Source organism: Ruditapes philippinarum, unplaced genomic scaffold (genome assembly GCF_026571515.1).
Source record: "Ruditapes philippinarum isolate M1 unplaced genomic scaffold, ASM2657151v2 ctg1266_1_1_1_1, whole genome shotgun sequence".
NCBI classification, from domain to species: domain Eukaryota; kingdom Metazoa; phylum Mollusca; class Bivalvia; order Venerida; family Veneridae; genus Ruditapes; species Ruditapes philippinarum.
The window spans coordinates 172,193-194,637 of record NW_026851704.1 but is presented as its reverse complement, the minus strand read 5'-3'; the positions used below and the strand labels follow the sequence as shown (position 1 = coordinate 194,637).

At 33.8% G+C, this 22,445-nt stretch overlaps 1 protein-coding gene across 1 annotated transcript; it reads right to left on the bottom strand.

Moving 5' to 3' along the window:
- Nucleotides 1-1,251: 1,251 nt before the first annotated feature.
- Nucleotides 1,252-22,403, bottom strand: LOC132737734 (RNA-binding protein 33-like). Its single transcript, XM_060725071.1, has 18 exons — nt 22,195-22,403; nt 20,140-20,194; nt 19,212-19,294; nt 16,824-16,905; nt 15,312-15,437; nt 14,422-14,587; nt 13,580-13,760; nt 12,806-13,125; nt 11,729-11,994; nt 11,221-11,410; nt 10,337-10,731; nt 9,277-9,419; nt 8,674-8,875; nt 7,079-7,223; nt 5,932-6,572; nt 3,785-3,895; nt 3,137-3,225; nt 1,252-2,482 (listed from the first exon to the last, which is right to left on the bottom strand). Exons 1-18 carry the CDS (start codon nt 22,230-22,232, stop codon nt 2,425-2,427), a joined length of 3,291 nt encoding a protein of 1,096 aa, XP_060581054.1. The 5' UTR covers nt 22,233-22,403; the 3' UTR covers nt 1,252-2,424.
- Nucleotides 22,404-22,445: the final 42 nt, after the last annotated feature.

Below are 22,445 nucleotides of genomic sequence, written 5' to 3'. Positions count from 1 at the left end.
TATGCCATTTAATCTGCACAGTTATCATAAGAATTGACTTCTTCATATGTCATACTAAACTTTCGTCTGCATGCTACATTCTGACTGTGCCCAATGTAATCTCAGTTCCCTGCCTTGAATTTTTTCAAAATTTATGTAAACTTTTCCGACTGTTTCCTTGTGTATTACTAAATTTGTAAAGTATGTAAACCATTTTCCTGCATTTCAATTGTCCCTACAATTTCCTGACTTAATGTAGTACCACAATATGTTAGACTCCTGACTGAATGCAGTACCACAGTATGTTAGACTCCTGACTGTAGTACCACAGTATGTTAGACACCGACTGAATGCAGTACCACAATATGTTAAACTCCTGACTGAATGCGGTACCACAATATGTTAGACTCCTGACTGAATGCGGTACCACAATATGTTAGAATCCTGACTGAATGCAGTACCACAATATGTTAGACTCCTGACTGAATGCAGTACCACAATATGTTAAACTCCTGACTGAATGCAGTACCACAATATGTTAGAATCCTGACTGAATGCAGTACCACAATATGTTAGACTCCTGACTGAATGCAGTACCACAGTATGTTAGACACCAACTGAATGCAGTACCACAATATGTTAAACTCCTGACTGAATGCAGAACCACAATATGTTAAACTCCTGACTGAATGCGGTACCACAATATGTTAGAATCCTGACTGAATGCAGTACCACAATATGTTAGACTCGTGACTGAATGCAGTACCACAATATGTTAGACTCCTGACTGAATGCAGTACCACAGTATGTTAGACACCAACTGAATGCAGTACCACAATATGAAAGACTCCTGACTGAATGCAGTACCACAATATGTTAAACTCCTGGCTGAAGGCAGTACTACACTATGTTAAACTCCTGGCTGAATGCAGTACCACAATATGTTAGACTCCTGACTGAATGCAGTACCACAATATGTTAGACTCCTGATTGAATGCAGTACCACAATATTTTAGACTCCTGACTGAATGCAGTACCACAATATGTTAAACTCCTGACTGAATGCAGTACCACAATATGTTAAACACCTGACTGAATGCAGTACACAATATGTTAAACTCCTGGCTGAATGCAGTACCACAGTATGTAAGACTCCTGACTGAATGCAGTACCACAATATGTTAAACTCCTGGCTGAATGCAGTACCACAATATGTTAGACTCCTGGCTGAATGCAGTACCACAATATGTTAAACTCCTGGCTGAAGGCAGTACTACAATATGTTAAACTCCTGACTGAATGCAGTACCACAATATGTTAGACTCCTGACTGAATGCAGTACCACAATATGTTAGACTCCTGGCTGAATGCAGTACCACAATATGTTAGACTCCTGACTGAATGCAGTACCACAATATGTTAGACTCCTGACTGAATGCAGTACCACAATATGTTAGACTCCTGACTGAATGCAGTACCACAATATGTTAAACTCCGGAATAAATGCAGTACCACAATATGTTAAACTCCTGACTGAATGCAGTACCACAATACGTTAAACTCCTGACTGAATGTAGTACCACAATATGTTAAACCTTGGAAATGTTTCCTGTTAGAATGCAGTAGCATAAATAAAATGTTTCAACTGTCCCATGACTGAATGCATTATCACAATATGTTCAACATTTCAACTGTTTCCTGGCTTAATGTAGTACCATATGTTTCCTGGCTGAATGCAGTATCAAAATATGTTAAACTTTCTAATTAATTCATGACTGTATGCAGTACCACAATATGTAAAACATTCCAACTATTTCCTGACTGAATGCAGTACCACAATGCCTAAAATTTTCCAACTGTCTCCTGGCAAAATATAGTACCACAATTTGTTACGCCTTCAAACTGTTTCCTGACTGAACACTGTACTACAATTTTATCATGTTTCAAATGTTTCCTGGCTGAATGCAGTAAAACTAGTATCTAAAAGTTTTACGTATGTCTGGTCTCTGTAATTTTTATATTTTTTGCATTACTGTATAAAATATCACATTTTCTTACAGTATTTTCAAATATTTATACTATATCTTCAAGTTCTTAACTATTTCAAAACTCAGACAATTATAAAGCATTTTTAGTCAAATTCATACTTTCTAACAATTCATTATATTTTGCTTTAATTCTTATCCTTTGTCTCCAATTCCTTTAAATATGATTTTTACTGATATTGTTAACATATAAAGATCACTTTTAATATTCTTCAAAAGAACGAAGCAGCTATCCATTTCATTTGGTAACTGCTGAGCATTTCCACAACACTTTCATCTGTAAATGTCCTGTCAAATTTCTTAATCCATTTAACAAACATGACAGTTCATCATTTACAATGAATTAACTTCTTCTTTATCCTATATCCTATCTGTATTTGGAAACCTTCTACTGTCATCATCAAACGTAATTATCTGGTATTGCAACAGCATTACAATAGTTCATATCAACCATAAACCTGAAAGTATAATGCAATGATGGCATATAATTATTGTATTAACCATGAACCTAAAATGTAATTCAAGTTGGCATATAATTACTATGTTAAGCATAAACCTAAAATGTAATTCAAGTTGGCATATAATTACTATATTAACCATAAACCTAAAATGTAATTAAAGTTGACATATAATTACTATATTAACCATAAACCTAAAATCATTAATGTAATTCAAGTTGGCATACAATTACTCTTTAACCATAACCCTAAAATGTAAATGAAGATGGGATATGATTACTATATTAACCATAAACAAGAACTGTAATTCAAGTTGGCATATAATTACTATATTAACCATGAACCTAAAATGTAATGTTGATATATAATTACTGTATCAACCATAAATCTAAAATGTAATTTAAGTTGGCATATATTATTACTACATAATCTATAAACCTAAAATGTACTTCATGCTGACATAAATTTACTATCTCAACCATAAACATGAAAATGCATTTCATATTGCCATAAATTTACTAGTACATGTATATGAAACAGAAGTACCTGCCTAAAATACAGTTTTCACATTTTTTTTCATTTTACATTATTTTTTATTATCATTTTTATGGGGCAAAAATTATCAATTTTTCAATAAAATTAGACATCAGTTACCTGAAACTTTTGTTGAGGAAAGCAGCAGCCTCTGCTGGACTACTGAATTGTACCACTATACTTTTTTCTTCTGCTTTATAGTTGAACACCTGACAAAATGTAAAAATATTTAAAGGTTGTGTGTTATCATTATTCCCTTTTATTTATCATTTTTCCCTTTTGAAACTTTCTACCAATTGGATTTTCTGTTATGCTACACTTTATCAGATTTATTAGTGAATTCTAAGTTTTAATGATGAACAATAACAATGACACTGTAGCGATCATAAAAGCTCTACTTTTACTTCAAAACCGACATGCTAAAAATAAACAAGGACATCTGTTTACAGATGGACAGCCCGATACCTAGACATGGCACTTTTGTTTTGTTTATGTTTTATATGGTTAAGCGATTGCACCCATTCTCTGTTTAAACAGATGGATGTACAAGAGCAAACCTATAAAATCTCTAATAACAGTTGTTTTAATGCTATTTCTCTTTAATACTTTCAACAGACTAAGCAATAAAGGAAATACTCATGCAGTATTTCTTTACCAGTGCAACAAAATTCTTAAATCACTTTCATAAGTTTTCCCATAAAATCAATGAAACCAAATAAAAGTACAAAAATATTGTCAGATTCTCAAGACTGCTCTTGTTTCACTTACCTTAGTTTTACCATACTCTGAACATCGTTTGCTTATCTTTCCCAGATCAACTTTGACTGGTAAATCTTTAATTAATACTGAAGATGACTGTTTAGAATCCAGTACAATCCTCTGAAAAATAAGAACAGACATTATCATTTTTCTCTGATTAGGTCCTTCACACAACACTTGAGTCATATACGCACTTTATATTCACATGATCATTATTTTGTGGGAAAAAAAACCTCTTCCTGCATTATTCTGCAGTTCATGAATTTGGGACAACATGGTGAAAAGTTTAAAGTTATCTTAATAACGCAATACAGCAGGGAACTGAAAACTGTAAATTCTATACCCTTCCAAACTTGTTCATGGTAAATATTCTTTAAATGCTATCTTGTTACACTGATTGAATGACAATGACTTTTTAACTTATGATTGAAAACTGAAGTGCCCTTCTATACATTATTCTATGCTTATGTAGGCAGCAACAAACCTTCTGTTCGCTGGTTTGATACATTCAGCTTAAAAGGACTCCACGGAGGTTTTTTAACATGATGGGACTGGAAATATTTGCGATATTTGTGTACCATATGATGTAGGTCAGAACCAGTAACTTGTGTGCAAATTTTCAGACCAATCTCACACCCAGTTTTCTCAGAATTAATCTTTTTTTATGGTGCAAAATGGCACAAAAATGAAAAGTATTGCAACACTTTTCACTCAAATCCGGATGAGAATCTCACAAAACAAGAGCTGTCCGTAAGACAGCGCGCTCGACTTTTTTATTGCTTGCCAATAAAAAAAGTTTTTGCAGTAAAAGGCAATACAAGAATCTCTGTATTTTTAAAGTGAACAATGGCCATGAGCATTAAGATATTTAGTGAAGAATTATTTTATTATGACATAATTTATGGTAAAGTGAACAAGTGGATAGGAATGAATTTTTTTAGATTTTTTAAGTTTTTTAGTGCTTGCCTATAATACAAAACATTGACAGTTAAGGGCCATAATTAAAATAAAATCTTTGACAGAATTACCTTCTCCTGGACATGTTTGGGAATCATGATTGTAAACAAGTATTCCAACTTTCAAATTAATATCTCAAACAGTTCAGTCAAAAAGTGGACTGGTACTAAAAACTTAACCAAGATTCTAAGTCGATAAAAGGCCTTAATTTTTAAAACAAATCCTTGACAGAGTTACCTTCTCTTGCGTACAGATGGGGGTAATGATGTGAAATAGCATTAAAAGTTTCAAAGCAATATCTCAAAGGGTTAAGGCAATAAGTGGATTTTACCCATATTCAATGTATTTTCTAAGTCAAAAAGGGCATAATTCTGTCAAAAACCTTGACAGAGTTATGTCCTCTTGTCTGTTGATGAAGGTCGTGATGGTAAACAAGTATGGTCAGTTTCAAAGCAATACCTCCAATGGTTTTGAAATAAAGTGAGGTGGTTACAAAAAACTTAACCAAGCTCAATACACTTTCTAAGTCAAAAAAGGGCCATAATTCTGTCAAAAACCTTGACAGAGTTATGTACTCTTGTCTGTAGATGGAGGTTATGATGGTGAACAAGTATGGTAAGTTTCAAAGCCATACTTGTAATACTTCTGAAATAAAGTGGGGTGGTACGAAAAACTTAACCAAGGTGTGACGCCAACGCTAACGCCGACGCCGACGCCGACGCCGGGGCGAGTAGGATAGCTCCCCTTTTCATAGAAAAGTCGAGCTAAAAATCAATATTGAATTTAATTCGGAGTAAATGTCTTTATTTTCCTTTGCAGATTTTTCTATTAAAGTATTTCACTTGATACATGTAATCATTTAAAATTATATATATTTAGGCAGTTTGACCTCAGTGGAGCTCCTTTAACTTTACCGTTGTCAAGATTCTAACTTCCAGTAGTGCGGGACAAGATGTTACAGAAACAAGTTCTCCTTTGTATCACTAAGAAAAATTTATCAACAAATATTAATGTGCAGCTTTTACGCCTCTACTAAAATGGAGCAGCCCAGCCGCGCATATAGATTTTGATGAGATATTTGCATTACATACATAGCTAATTGTTGGCATTATGCTTTTCAGTGACTCACGTAATATAATTTGTATCAAACATACAGTCATTAAATAACCTCTATCTATAATTGACAAAAAAAAACCTACCCTTTGTGGTGAAAAAACTTCTTTTTTCTCCATGACTTTCCTCTCTGGAGTTACCTGTGACGATGCCCCCATACTATTCATCCCCACCACTTGACGGGATCCCATTGATAGTGGTAATACTGTCCTGTTTCCGGAACTTTCAGTTCCAAATTGACTGTCATAACTTTCATAATCAATATTCTCATGTAGTTCTACTTGTTGTAATTGTACAATATTACTTTGTTTTGGCACACCACGACCTTTGACATTTCCACGACCTCGGCCAACTTGATGAGAAGACATTGTCGGTTGACTTTGACCTAAAACACTAATGGGTTGTCCTTGAGGTCTTATACCTTGACCTCTGTTCACATTTTGACCTCTATTTGACATATGACCTCTATTTGATATATGACCTCTATTCATACCTCTTTTAGGTATATTTGTATTAAACTGTTGCTGTTGAACACCCTGCTGTTGGTTATGCATATGTCCTTGGCCTTCATAACCTTGCATATGCATATGTTGACCTTGATTATACTGTTGACCTTTACCTTGCAATTGATGACCTTGAAAATGCTGTACTTGACTAGGATTGTTTTGATTCACACCTGAAGATTCATTACCACTGGCTGGTGATTTCACATCTGCTAAAGTTTTCCCTTAAAATAAGAAAACGAAGAAAACTAAAGTTAACAGTATGAGTAGATGTGAAATAAAAATACAAAACTTTTATTTATTTGGTTTTGCATAAAAAATTTATTACATGCTAAATTATGAAGCAGACTTGGACTCATTTAAACACTCTCAAATCTGTTTCCTTCTGCTAACCAATATTGGTTTCATATAAAGAAACATGGAATTGACCCTCACAGGGCTGAAGCTTATGATTCCTTGGTTGTGGCACCTCACTCTTTAACAAGGCAATATTTGTCCTTAACTAAGACATCTCTCTCCTTACTATTATTAATTGGCCAGATTTTGAAGCCACTTTAGTTCCAGTCCTGCAACTGAATGTTATAGTACAACACTCCTTTTAAATATAACCTTTAAAGTTAACATAACAAATTTGCCCATGAATCTTGGGATGTTCGATAGACTTTAATATTGCAATTTTCATATTCCTTATGGACTTTCTAAAGAAGTTGGAATAATGAATGTTTTATACCTTCTTGTGCCAGCTTGACGACTAGATTTTGTCTTCGTTTGCTAGCGAGCAAAAGTCTTTTGGCCTCTTTGGCTTTAAGTATAAGGTCTCTGCGACGTTTCTGTTCCTCCAATGCTTTTTTCAATGCCGTATCAGCATCCATTTCCTATGTTAGTATTACATATTTCATTTAAAAGAAAATACATGTAGAATAAAACATAATGATCCAATCTTTCAAATCTTTTCAACTTATCAATGGCCATAACTTTGTTGTTAAATGAAATTGAATCGAAGTTCAAAACATATACTCAAAATCACTAATTCCGCATCATCACTTAGTTCACGGAGATGGCATATTTCCATGTGAGCAGTGTTAAAATTTGTCAAAATTGATATAATTTATTCATAAACCTAACATTGCCTAAACAACAAAGTTTTTGTGCAAAATATTTTCAAATCTCTAGATTTTTACATAAAACAGAACAACATTTTACAAATTTCTGCAAAAAGCTACAATAGTCAATAAAATGTTTGTGTACATTGGAAACAATCATCATTTTCTAAATGTTCTTGTTTGTTGAAAAAATAAATTTTGAGTCACAAAGTAAAATTGTTTTGATATTTAAAATTGAGCAGTATACCATGTAGAAATTTTAACTGAAACATGAAAAAACTATAGAGTAACACCATTTACCGCAATTTAAATGATGACATTATTCAAAATGGCTGACACATGGTCTACATCTGGCCCATTTCAACTAATTTTGATTGAATATATTGTTGTTTCCTTGTGTCATATAGTATAAAAATGCCTAATGTTACAGTATATGACAGTTTTTGGTACCATAGGTTCATTGATTGTTTTCTTTTCTTTTTTAAAGTGTTAAGTACCGTAAACTAAGAGGAGCACAGTATTTATTTCATACCCTAAATGGTACCAAATAAAACTTTGCTGTTTTTCTTAACATTGATTTTGATACATTTTGGTCATATCTTGGTAGCCAGTCCCCTTTATCTGCATTTCTGGAGAATTAACCAATAATTAAAAATTTTTCTTTAAGTGACTGACTACTAACCCTACATGATTTCTGAATCAGGGTTGAGAGAAAAATGATAATTAGACTCAATGTCCGAGATCAATTGTCATGGAGAAATAATGCTGTGTCTGAGGATCAAACCTGTGACCTCTTAGATTACAAATCAGATGCTGCCTATTGAGCTGCGCAGACAGACTGTAAAATTTAGGGATGATACAAGGATTACTACTTGCATGATACATGCATCATAGACACACTGATGTTTTCAGATCTGGCAATGGTTTGAGAGGTATAACTAAGCTTAATGTGAAACACAAAGTATTATACAACAAATCTGGATAAAATTAAAGCATGCATAACCTTTACAAATGAAAGAATATCCAGATACTACAAAGTTGCCAAAAATTAATCTTGAACAGAACTTATTTATCACCTGTTTTATCTAACATAATATAACATAAATTTTATTTAGCATTAAACATATTGTACAATGTTAATAGCCAACATGAAAAAGGTTAATAATGGTATACACAGTGAGAATAACGGTTAGTATGTTTCCAGAATAAACTTTTCAATTACCTCCTCAGCTTCAGTTTTAATTTCTTCTTTGACAGTTATATTACTTCCTAATCTTTCTATTTTAATCGTCTTAGCAGGCGAGACTTCCTCAGATTCCTTGGGAGGGTCCCCTGATGGTCGTTTCTGTGCCCTTGATATTATAACTTTTTTGTTGACGAGATTTGCTTCGTTCACTGGAACATTGTCCTTGAACCTTTCAGCTCTATCAATACAAAACATTATCTTCTATATAAAGCAGTGAAATATATACTTCTATTTTTCATTTACCTAATTCCTTTTAAAGTTAATCATAGTCATATAGAGTTGGAAATATGAATAACTCATGAGAGAACATTTTAGTTTTATGTACTCTAATACTAGTACAATGTGAACTAAATGTCTGTACTTGATAATAATCCCTTTCTCCTTGGTCCCGAAAGTGGCTGTAATTATGAGACTTTTTTCTTTAATCATTATAGCCATATTTTTACATAGTTGTTGATAGTAAAAAAGTTAAACTCATTTAATGTATACTGTGTATTGTAGATGTAAATATACTTTAGATATACATGTACTATATTGACTGCTAGGCTATCTGTGTATATAAATAACATCTATATGTACCTTTGCCTTTTCTTTTCCTCTAGCTCCTGTATCTTTCTGGCTTTTTCTGGATCAATCTCTTGTTCCTTCTTCACAGGGCTCACTAGATTAACCGGTTTGGGATTAAAACCTTGGCCTTGCCCTGATGACAGAACTTGAGGCGCCTGAAAATAAGGCAACATAACATTTCATGAAATATGAAATTTTATCATATCAAATAATGATTCTTTGAAGATTTCCTATTAGTCTTTTACATTTCTTAACTCTTAAACATATTTTTTGTGGAGATGCCGGAAGAAGGTTCAGGTCAGAAAGATATTATGCATAATGGACCTCCAGCATATAGTATAATATATGGCATTTTAAGTTTGACCCCGTCAGGATCTAAAAGCTTATAGACATTCTCTCCAACCAACCAGTACAAAGTTTTGAGTATCATAGCTTTTTGCTCTAAAAACAAAAACTTGCTTTTAAAAGGTTTAAACCAACACTTCCAGCTTTAAGAATGATTAAACTGACTAAATCAAATTGGGACCATGCAGGTCATTTTCTGAATTTTCAGCTTTACCAATGGAAATCACATAAGTGCCCCTCTATGAATATCTGTTCCAGCAAAATCACCTATTCTGAAGCTAGATTCATCAATAAATCACATGAAACAAAATCAATGTCTCTAATGGGTTTTGAACCCACTATTATCAACCTTATCCATTCAGCCAATGACACCTTGCCAAAAAAAATTATAGACGGTATTAAGGCTTAAGCACTACATGCCAGTAATGTACATAATCAACAATCATATTCAGTACAGCTTTGGTAAGTGGCAGTCATGGGGATTTGCACAAAAACTTCAAGACATCAACAAATTAAAGTGGCTGAATTAACTGACAAATTTCCAGCCATTTACATTTTCAAGTGGCTAACAACAACAAATGGACGTCACAGAACAAATGGCCGAAAAAGTCAACTTCTCATAATCAGATATATAGAAATTCAAATGTAAGTAAATAGAGTTTAAAGATATAATAAAGTGGAATATATAGCACTTTTCATATTGCTGTGTGTTCAATAATTTCTATACCTGAAAGCGAGGCTGTCCCATCTGCGGGTTTCTTGCTCCCGGTGAAGGCCCCCTTGGCCTCATTTGTGTTAACTGCGCTCTATTTTGATTGGCTGGTCTTGGACCTCTCGGGTTTTGATTTACAAAAGGTCTTGGCTGCCTTGTTTGTTGTGTTGGGTTCTGTGGGCCTTGATTTAGACCAGGTACCTGACCTAGACGTTGAGTTACTGGTCTAACATTTGACTGCTGAGGTCCAAGGCGTTGTGTAACTGGTCTAACATTAGGCTCCTGTGGGCCGAGACGTTGTGTAACTGGTCTGACGTTGGACTTCTGGGGGCGGGGCTGGTATTGTTGATTGTTAAACATTTGTCTAGGCTGTCCTTGGTTAACATTATGAGGCTGTGGCGGAGCATTTCCTGAAAGCACAGATATCAATCAACATATTTTTGTATCTTTATTTCACTTCAGTATAATGTATGCACATTCTGAGATTTTGAGGCAAATACAGTAGTGATGAATATGGAAAAAGATATAATATTTTTTCTTTTAAAAGTCACAATATTTCCATCAGAAAGATAATGGGAAATGATCTAATTACTACCCTTTCATAAATTCTTGATAATTGAGCCGCACCATGACAAAACCAACATAGTGTGTTTGTGACCAGCATGGATCCAGACCAGCCTGCACATTTGCAGTCTGATCGATCAGGATCCATGCTGTTACAAACCCTATTACAAGTAGAGAAACTGGCATGGATCCTGATCAGACTTTGCCGATGCGCAGGCTGGTCTGGATCCATGCTGGTCACAAACGCACTATGTTGGTTTTGTAATGGCGCGGCTCATATACTTGTGGTTAAAATCTAAAACTGATAAGTTTAGGTTTTGCAAAGATTCTCTCACCTTGATGCTGTGGTCGATGCTGCATTAGACCTTGAGGTGGCGAGCCAAGTATTCCTGGTCTCTGTCCAGTAGCCATCATCTGATGTTGTTGTTGTTGTACTTGTGATGGGTGGGGCGAGGATGTGTAGTTCACTTGTGCTGGCATGGAGTGTTGTGTCTGACCCATCCATGCCTGGTTACCAGTCTGAAACTGATCATGGAAACATTTTTATTAATAATGTTAGAGTTTGCATATTTTTTATACACTTGTTATTACTGAATGGCAGGTGCTTAATCTTTTGTACAAATGTTCCCAGACTTTTTTTTCTACCAAAGTTTTAACTACATTAGGCAAAAGAAAAATTCTCTTAACACATTTGAAGCCTAAATTACAACCTTGGTAGAAAGCAGGGGTGTAGAGGTAAAAGATTAACTTCAGGATTAAGAGATATTTATCAATAATCTTGTAATAAAACTCTATCTAACTCTGTTTTGAAACATGCATTATTCATAGATTAACTTTACTTACATTTTGTACTGGTTGTGGTTGACTAAACAATGGCTGTGGAGCACTCTGAGGTATATGTTGAGAATGGATATCTGGTGGCAGAGACCCTTGAAAGTTAGGGTTTACATGTATATTTGCTCCACTGCTGGGCTGACTGAGGGGAATTAAGGGCTGGGGTTGACTGTGCTGAGGCTGGTTATGCTGGGGCTGATGAAACTGGGTCTGCTCCCCCACAGGCTGGATAAACTGGGGAGACTCCTGGTAAACTTGGGTATTCTGTGGTGTAGCTGAATATAAAATAATATAGATAATCAGGTTATAAGACTTTATTTTTGTACTTTCTTAAAGGGACTCCACTGAGGTTTTTTGACATGATGACAGGACTGGAAATATTTTTTTAATTATTTATACCATTTGATAACGATGTATAGTACACCAATAACATGTGTGCAAAATTTCAGATCATTCTTTCCCTCTTTTTTCTGATTCATCATTCTTACTGTGCAAATGCAGTAAAAATGAAAAGTATGGAAATACTTTTAACTCAAATCAGATTAAGACTCGTATTTAATTTTGATTTAAATTTAATTCTGAGAATATTAGTTACTGGTAATAATTAATATTTCTGTACGAAATTGTCAATGCTAGTTCTTAACCAGCAAGTTTAATTCTAAATTTTTCAAATAGCTAATGTTTGTTTTTTTTACTAAAAATATACTAGGCCGGTCTTTTGCAAAATTTAACTTGCACATTGAATGTCCAACTCTACTGGCAAATGTCAGCCAACAAGTGTAATTTAAAAACCTTTAACCTAAGGTGATAGCAACATTAAATCGAAATAGAGCTCCAGAAAGAATGCATATGCACAAAAAATAAAAATAGGCTTGTATATCAAAACACATACATGTAGAATAGTAGCGTTAACGTTTGATTATTTAAAAAGGAGATGTCTTGATTTCATAAAAATACAAAATATTTCTGTTTAATTTGATTAAAAACTAAAAATATTGTTGTCAACAACACATAGTTTACATAGTTCACTTTAGTTTTTATAGACTTAGTGCATGAATCTACAAAAATATACATGTTAATACATACAAGACAGCAAGGGTTGTGGCATTTGAATACCATGCCCAGCTTGGCTGGATCGATGGCCTCTCTGCTGCATCATTTCATGTGGGAATCTTGGCCTTCCATTATTCATACCAGGGCTTGGTCCCAATTGGCGAGAGCTGAATCTTTGCTGAAACTGCCCCTGCTGAAACTGCCCTTGTTGAAATTGACCTTGCTGTGGTCCCTGTGGCCTCATCATGTTGTTTGGTCCTCTAGGTCTCATGTTGTTGGGATTTGCATTTCTAGCACCTTGAAACATTGGAGATCTATTGCCAAAATTTGGACCCCTTTGTCTTGGACCTCCTCTGAAGAAAAAACAAAGTTTTAAAAAAATATATGTTTTAATCTACATCATCATAAGTGTACAAGGACAAAAAGTCCTTCGTGTAAGTTTATATTAATTCAAACATATTTTCATCTTACAAATTACAAACTGAAGCAGTAATTTTATTCAATCACTCTAAAATTTACTTGCTGAAAATAATCAGTACTAAAAGGAAACATGGTTACGAGTATTCATTACTTTACTACCCTAGCAGTGCTCGAACCCATGATCTGTGTATTATATGACATACACTTTTACCACAAGGCCATCTATCCCCGTAAGAAATTGCTCTTGGCAGTAAAGTAAGAACTTCCATATAAATTTGCTGAACAATGCAAGTTCTTTAGGGCAGTGCAATAATTAGCTTTACAATTAGACATAATATACAAATGAGCTGAGCAGTTTCCTTATCTGCATAAACAGTAAATCAAAACCTATTCATTGGCGCTTGAAATCTTTGTTGATGTTGTTGTTGTTGATGTTGCTGCTGTTGATTACCCATTTGACGCTGTCCCCTTGTACGTAAACCTCCACGTTGTCCTTTGTTATGAAACTTTCCTCTACCTTTCTGTTTCTCAAAGGAATCTATTTCTTCTTGCATTTCTTTTGTTATTTCTGTGATCAAATATAGCGTAATGATTTTATTGTTAACTAAACAGGAAATACAAAATTTGTTCTAAACTGTAAATGAATCAGTTCGAAAGTTTCTAAAATAGCAACAAACAAAATATTAAACATACAAAAATCAGTTTACAACTGAAATATTACTTTAGACTAGCAATCTAAATACTAATGAAAGAATCCCTTTATCTCGCATGAAATAAAGTCTGAACAACCTCTAAAAGTATGCAGCATTATTTTAATTTACAATACATGTATTGCTTTGCATATTTCATTCATTAGCTCATTGCCTCAATAGAGAGAGCATCGGATTTGTAATCTGGGAGTCCCTGGTTCAATTATCAGATGAGGCAAAATTTCTCTATGACAATGGGTTTCGAAATATGATTGTCATTGAGGTGGACCTGCCACACAGGTATGACCAAAGGTCTATAAAAATCGACATATAAACTAGAATATAAAGAAACAAACAAAGAATATTTCATTTGAAATATAACTGAAATTACTATATTATCCCAACACTTCTCTTTTCTCAGTGAAATATAATCTATATACAGAACACCAGTCATGCAATTGATTCAAAAATCGATGATTGCGATTAATGATTTCCCCAAGTTTGACACCTGAAATTAAACAAAATAATTTCTTTATTTACCAAGACTATCTGGAATGTCTGATGATTTAGTATGTGTTGACACAAGTGATATAGTTTTCCTCTCCGTTTGAAATCGTCCTCTATCTTTTTTCGTATTCCCTTCATCATCTTCTTCTTCCTCCTCATCATCGTCATCAGCGTGGCTCTCTTGTGTGTATGATATAGGCTAAAATGAAATTTTTTTAAGATATCCAACTAGTATAAGTAAAATCATAATGCAAGACAATAATGTTTTGTATCAGTATACTACAGTATTTTCTATATCACAAAGTACACTGGAAGTACTAGATACTGTCCGATAACATTTTAAGCTATTTGAAACAAATTTTTAAGGCATTATTGGGTGGAGATGGGGTGGGAGGGGGGGCTTTGTTGTTCTTATTTTGTTTCTATGTTGGTATCCTTCTTGATATATACTTTTCATATTATGTGTGGAATACCTGACCTGTCCCCTTTTGTTCTGTTGGCCTCTAAAGCAATAACTACTAGCTTAGTGACTTGAAAGATCATTTTGCCCTAGAAATGCTTTTTGTTTTACTTCTCAAAAGCTTTTTATTGTTGGTTATCATCTTCTTTAGATGCATTTTGGCAATTAGTAGCGATAAAGTGATTTTATAGGGAAGTCTTAATACTACTTTGTTTACATATTGCAACATTTATGACAAAATAATTTCACAATGAATACTACTTTCTTCAGGTAAACATCTAGCATGCTCTAAAACAAAACTTGTTTCAATATAATAAAACTCAAATTTGCCTTTTCTTAAGAAGGAAAGTTTATATGCACCATAATGGACCTTTAAGGAAGCCATTAAAAGAATTCATACTCTAATGACTCTTAGTCCCATGGCCATGGAGATTCTGACTAAACTGTTGTATGAACAACTTACTTGTGAAGGTTGAGCTATACATGTTGTATCATTAGGCTGTTCACCAACAAACAAAGGGTCTTCTATCTCGTCATCATAAACTTCTAACTCTGGCGCCTCCTCACCTTCATCATTATAATCAAGCTCCTGAAAGTAACAGATTATCTAATGAACTCACTTTTTTTGATAAACTATCACGAACGCAGGTACAACTAGAAATGTGTCCATAGGACACAGATGCCCCCACACACCACTGTTCTGTCAATCTTATGACTCTAAGTCAAATATTTTTTGGACTACATGTGCCACAAGTTGAAAACTAAAAATCAACAAAGGACCATATTTCTGTTAAATTTGGTTGCAGCAAAAATTCCTTCCTTTACTACCATCTACACATTAAGGTTGTTCATCCCTGGAAGTTTAAGCAAAATCTGCCATCCGGTTTAATTTTAGTTGAGTTCACAAAATTTCTACATAGTATATAGTGAAAAAATCAACAAAGGGCCATAATTCTGTTAAATTTGGTCGCAGCAGAAATTCCTTCCTTCACTACCATCTACACATTAAGGTTGTTCATTCCTTGAAGTTTAAGCAAAATCTGCCATCCGGTTTAAGAGAAGTTGAGTTCACAAAATTTCTATATGTCATATAGTGAAAAAATCAACAAAGGGCCATAATTCTGTTAAATTTGGTCACAGCAAAAATTCCTTCCTTTACTACCATCTACACATTAAAGGTTGTTCATCCCTGAAAGTTTAAGCAAAACCTGCCATCCGGTTTTAAAGGAGTTGCATTCACAAAATTTTTACATAGTATATAGTGAAAAAATCAACAAAGGGCCATAATTCTGTTAAATTTGGTCGCAGCAAAAATTCCTTCCTTTACTACAATCTACACACTAAGGTTGTTCATCCCTGTAAGTTTAAACAAAATCTGCCATCCGGTTTAAGAGGAGTTGCGTTCACAAGATTTCGGGACGTACGGACAGACAGACGTATGAACGGACAGACAAGTGCAACGCTATATGCTCCCACTTTGTGGGGGCATAAAAAGTTAAAAATAAAACAGAAAGAGAAAAATGATCTTAGATTTTCTATGTAACGGTCAATATTTATATTTGAATTTTGATGTTACGTCATGTGACTTTCATCATCATGTGACGTCTGTGAAGGCAGTGATTACAATTCTGCCAAGGGAGGTAATCACTGTTAGGAGTTTGACAGTTTGGAGCAGTACCTCTAGACGCTTGCAGAAATTATGATCACAAAGAAGAAATATCGCCTTTTACATGTATAAATAAATTTGGAACAATTGTAATCAAGAGTGATTTTAAGCTGCCAGCCAAATTTTGTTTCATATTAAAATCATTGCATTAAGTACACTTTATAAAATTTATCTATTCTAAGACCATGAATCTTCTTTATCTCAAATGGACTGGCATAAAATAACAGAAGGCATGGTTGAGTAAATATTTTTGTCGTACAAATTAGAAAAAAAATCTTAAGATTAGAAACATTATAATAAGTTACTCACCTGGCTGTTGGCAGTGTCATCAAAAGCACAGTTTTCACTGGATATACCTAAGTCAACTCTTTCTATAATCTCATCTTGACTTCTACAACAACAACAACAATAACAATATCAGTAACTTCCATTGTTACTTTAAGAAGACTTAATACATGGCCTAGAAATGATAAAATGAAGCCCAATCTCTTTTTAGTGCAAGTGAACCTAATCTAGCATAAGTGACCTTAACATTGCCTAATCCAAAATACTTTTTTTTAACGTAAATGACCTTCACCTTGCCTGAAATGACCTGCAACCTTTTCCATGGGTAGCAGTCTATGGACGCCAAAACATATAGTAAATAAGATATCATTCTGTACATGAAGTTGCTATAAAGTTCTGTATTTAAATGTCACAGAGAGACAGGCAAATGAACAAACTTGCAACTAAATGACACACCCAAAACTTTTGTGGACCTTATCAATAAAACTTTCAATTAAACAAAGCAGAATAATTTTTATTCATTGTAATATATTTGACAAACAATAAACTTAAAACTGAAATTTTCAATCATTGTAATACATTTGACAAAAAATTTATTTAAAACTGAAATTTTCAAGGAACAACTAATGTTCAAAGCAAATATATTAGTTTTCAGTCATTTTTGATGCCTAAGAGCAGTCATTGTCATTACTTATTATTTTTTACTTCAAAAAGGGTCTACTAAAAGAAGGAAATGATTAGGAAATGTCAAAACAAAAGTAACAAAACTACCTTTAGTGCACTTAGCAGATAAATACACAATACTTTTCTGAATTTATTTTAACCAATAAAGAGAGAAGTAATAGCTTAAAAATTGTCACTTTTTTTGAGGTAGTATTTGATTAAAGTTTTTTTTTTATCACAAATTGCTTTTAAAAGAAAACAAGAGGGCCATGATGGCCCTGAGGTCGCTCACCTGTATATAGGCCTCCCAAGCCCCACCCCCCCCCCCATCGTTGCAGGGCCAATTTAACCCAAGGGCTTTTATTTGCACAAACTTGGTAGAACACCCATAAGAAGATGTTTCATGCTAAACATCTAAGCTCTAGCTCATTGGGCTTTTTAAAAGAAGATTTTTTTTTAAGTTTTTACTATACACATATAGTTAAAAACAATGACACCCCTGGGGCCAGGCCAGTTTTGACCCCAGGGCTTTTATTTGAACAAACTTTGTAGACACTTACTAGAAGATGTTTCATGCTTAATATCTAAACTCTAGCTATTTGGGTTTTTTCAAAGAAGATTTTAAGTTTTTGCTATACACATATAAAGAAAATCAATGACCCCCGGGGCGGGGCCAATTTTGACCCCAGGTCTTTTATTTGGACAAACATTGTAGACACTCACTAAAAGATGTTTCATGCTTAATATCTTAACTCTAGCTATTTGGGTTTTTTCAAAGAAGATTTTTTAAGTTTTTGCTAAACACATATAAGGAAAATCAATGACCCCCGGGGCGATGCCAATTTTGACCCCAGGGCTTTTATTTGAACAAACTTGGTAGACACTTATTAGAACATGTTTCATGCTAAATATCTTAGCCATAGCTCTTTTGGTTTTTTAAAAGAAATTCTTTTAAGTTTTTACTATATGCATATAGGGAAAATCAATGACCCCCTGGGGCGGGGCCAATTTTGACCCCAGGGCTTTTATTTGAACAAACATGGTAGACACCCATTAGAACATGTTTGATGCTCAATATCTTAGCCATAGCTCTTTGAGTTCTTTAAAAGAAGATTTTTTAAGTTTTTACTATATGCATATAGGGAAAATCAATGACCCCCCGGGGTGGGGCCAATTTTGACCCAAGGGCTTTTATTTGAACAAACTTGGTAGACACCCATTAGAACATGTTTCATGCTAAATATCTTAGCTCTAGCTCTTTGGGTTCTTTAAAAGAAGATTTTTTAAGTTTTTACTATATGCATATAGGGAAAATCAATGACCCCCCCCCCGGGCGGGGCCAATTTTAACCCCAGGGCTTTTATTTGAACAAACTTGGTAGACACTCACTAGAAGATGTTTCATGACAAATATCTCAGCTCTAGCTCTTATGGTTTTTTAAAAGAAGATATTTAAAGTTTTTTCTTTAGGTTGCCATGGCAACCAGAGTTCTGCATGGAATTAAATTCTTTGAACAATTTTTAAAGGTGACCACCAAAGGAACATTCCTGTGAAGTTTGGATGAAATTGGCTTTGTGGTTTATGAGGAGATGTCATTTAAAGTAAAAGTTTACGGACAGACGACGGACGCCGGACGGACGGACGCCGGACGAAAAGCGATCACAAAAGCTCACCCTGTCACTTTGTGACAGGTGAACTAAAAACCCAACAGAATTGTAATACTGAACAGATCTAAAATATTTTACTTACTGAAAGGAAAAATTGTTGCTTTTTTCCTCTTCTTCCATCAGAAGAGCATCTTCATCAATATCTTCAATCGTTACATCTCCTTGCTGAAAAGAATTCATAAATCACAGATGATATATAGGAATTTCATTTTTATCTAAGGCAACAGATGTGCCAACAAAAACAACTGATTTGGCTAAAAGTCAAGGGGGATATTTTAATGTACAGGTTCAAAATACAACCATTTTTAACAGCATTTCAACCGATTATATGGATCGCCAATCTATTTATAATTAAAACTTTGGTGTTAAGAAAATCATTTATGATACACAGATGGTATAAGACTATCTTAAGTATCCTTACAAAAAGATTGCATTTATTCCACCAATATAAATCATGAAAACAGCATGCAGATTATATTTGGTTATCAATTTGGCCAAATGTTTCTACAAATTTCTTGTAAAGCTTTTTGCAGAAACGGAAATACATAATTAAATATCTGAAGATAATTTTAATTTAAAACCAATAATTTTTGTAAAGATTTGGACTTATATCAACCACTTGAGTGATACTCACTTCTCTCCTATCTTAACTATTGGTATCATGTAATAAAAGATGACTCTTTGAACCTCATAGCTTTTGAATCTAAATTCCTTAAATCATTAACTGTTACCACACTTTAATATCTTAAAAGGACTTGTAAATCTTTCAATATAAACAATCTCATTTGTCATTTATAGGCAAAATTCTAAAAAATAGATCTATTGACTGAGCAGCAGTGTAGAGCATGAACAGACAGGAATGTTATGCCAGCTTATCTAAGTCTACACTAGTTACATGGGTATATTCAGTTGCCTCTAGATGGCTAAACGATAAATAATTATTTCCATCATTTGTATCTATATACACAAGCTATATGGAAAAAAAAATTTCATGATGTTAAGATATTTACCATTTTAGATGAGAAAGCACTGACACTTGATCCATCACCTAGGAGATCTTCATCACTGTAATACATACAAAAATTGTTATTATAACAATCTTTATTTAAGTTCTAACATGCAAATTTTAATGGAAAAATCAAGCAACTAGCAAATATACACTTAACAAATCTTATAACTGTGCACGTACAAAAATCAAATTTTCTCAGATACTAATAAAGATAGGTCTCTGAAATTTTAACCAAATATAGTACAGATATGTGCAATGTTGGGTATTGATTTTTATGTCAGGGCGATTCGTATTTACTGAGAAATAGCGAAGTGTGCAAGATTGCGCGAAAACCAAATTTCACATTTCTGTAAAATGCGTGTTTATAATGGGTGCAAAAAGGTCTAAATCTCTTGATTTCACTAAAATACAAACATAAATCATCGATAGGGTATAATACTACAATAAATTCCAGGGCATTATGTCACTGTAATTCTAATATTTGCTTTATTGAATTTTAGTAAAGACTGGTTTATGTCGATCTCCGTAACGCGTTGTACCCAGTTACTAAAAGCAATGCAAACACGATATTTTCATTAATATGAAAGTACCAAGAAAGTTTGTTTTTAATTTTAAAGTAAAAACTTAGTCAATATGTTTATTTGAGAAAATATTATGCAAATTTATTTTCAAAATGGGCGCCCTAAATGCAAATTCCCTTGCGTAAAACTTCTAGACGGCCATTTTTCTTTCAATTGCAAACATTCTGCAATAAATTTATGTTTTTTGGATGTCTTTATTTTAATAGAATCCTTGATGGTCAATAATAACTTCATTAAGCGCCAACCTGTCATCCTCATGTGCACTTTGTTGTTTATGTACATGTCATGGATGAACGCACACAACAAAAATAACCGTTATTTCTGAATATAGCATTTTAAAAATAAACCATTCAAACGATGAATTCCAAAATTTGGGTAAAAAATGTCAAGTAATAAAAAAGTTATTCACATTTAAAAACTGCACAGTTATAAGTTTTGTTAAGTGTATTTAAAACAAGAGCACCGTTTAAGTTAGGTTTTTAGATTTTCAAAACCTAGATTAAAGCTGCACTGTACTTACTGACTTAAAATAGACTTTCACTTAACGTGTTTCATTATTTCAATTCAGCAGATGCCAGTGCGAGCTCATGCACTGTGCTTTAAAAGTCCAATTCAGTTACCTTTGATGTTTTCAAAGTGGTTGCTACTAAGCAGTCAAAAAATGGCCAATTTTACCCAAATATAAAAATTCTTGCAATGTCAATCTCTCAGCAAGGCTCTTAAGATACTGAACTAGAGTTATAAGATCCCGAAAAAGATCAATGATGCTTAATAAACAACAGAATGGACCATCAAAATCGCTGACATAGTTATGAATTTCTTTTTGACAGACAATTTAAATGTTTACTTTCAAATAGTTCCTTGTTCTATGCAAAAACTCAAAATCAATATATAGATAGCAAGGAGATACATAAACTTTAAATGAGAAAATTGTTTTTTGGAAAAAATAACCTTCAACTTTAATTTTTGCCTTTACTAGTGATTTCAAATTACAGGGATTATCAATAAATTATTAAAGTGACGTAATTGTTTGTGTCATCAATCAATATAGTATACTAGTATTTTTAACGATTTAAAGTAATGTATTGCTTTTTAAATGTCATAAAAGATCTGAAACATTTCGTGGAAAAAGGGCAGAAACGTCTTGGAGCCAACATGTCCTGTTTGCTAAAACAAATGCATCTGCTAAAAGTGGCACTGACTGGGCGTGTGGCATGTTGCAGGGACAACTACTTGTCAAAATATATTGACTGCCAAAGCTAGACTCCGAGATATTTTTGTTCTGGATCAGAATCTTGCTTTTGTAGAGGCCGGATATTGCCCAGACACAAAATAGCACAGTATCTTGTCACGCAGTACAATTAGTTGGACTAAGGCGTCCACTAGCCACATACTTCCCTGAGCAACATGCGGTTGTGTACAACTTATTGATGCATAAGTGATTGTATGATGTGTGAACACTGGTGAAAATTTACCTTTCCCAAGAAGCTTCAGTTGGCCTTTTCTTCGACATTTTTAATGACTATGCAGAACTTTAAAAATGTCACAAACTTTGAATAAATTCATTTATTAAAAAATGAGGTAGGTTTGTCATAAATTGGCATTAGCTTCTAAAATCTATGCACAGAAAACGCAAAATCAAAGAAAGTTTCAAATTCTCATGTTTTCAGTGCTCATGTACATAAACTTCCGCTCTCCAGCAGCTGCAGTATTGGCGACATTTGAT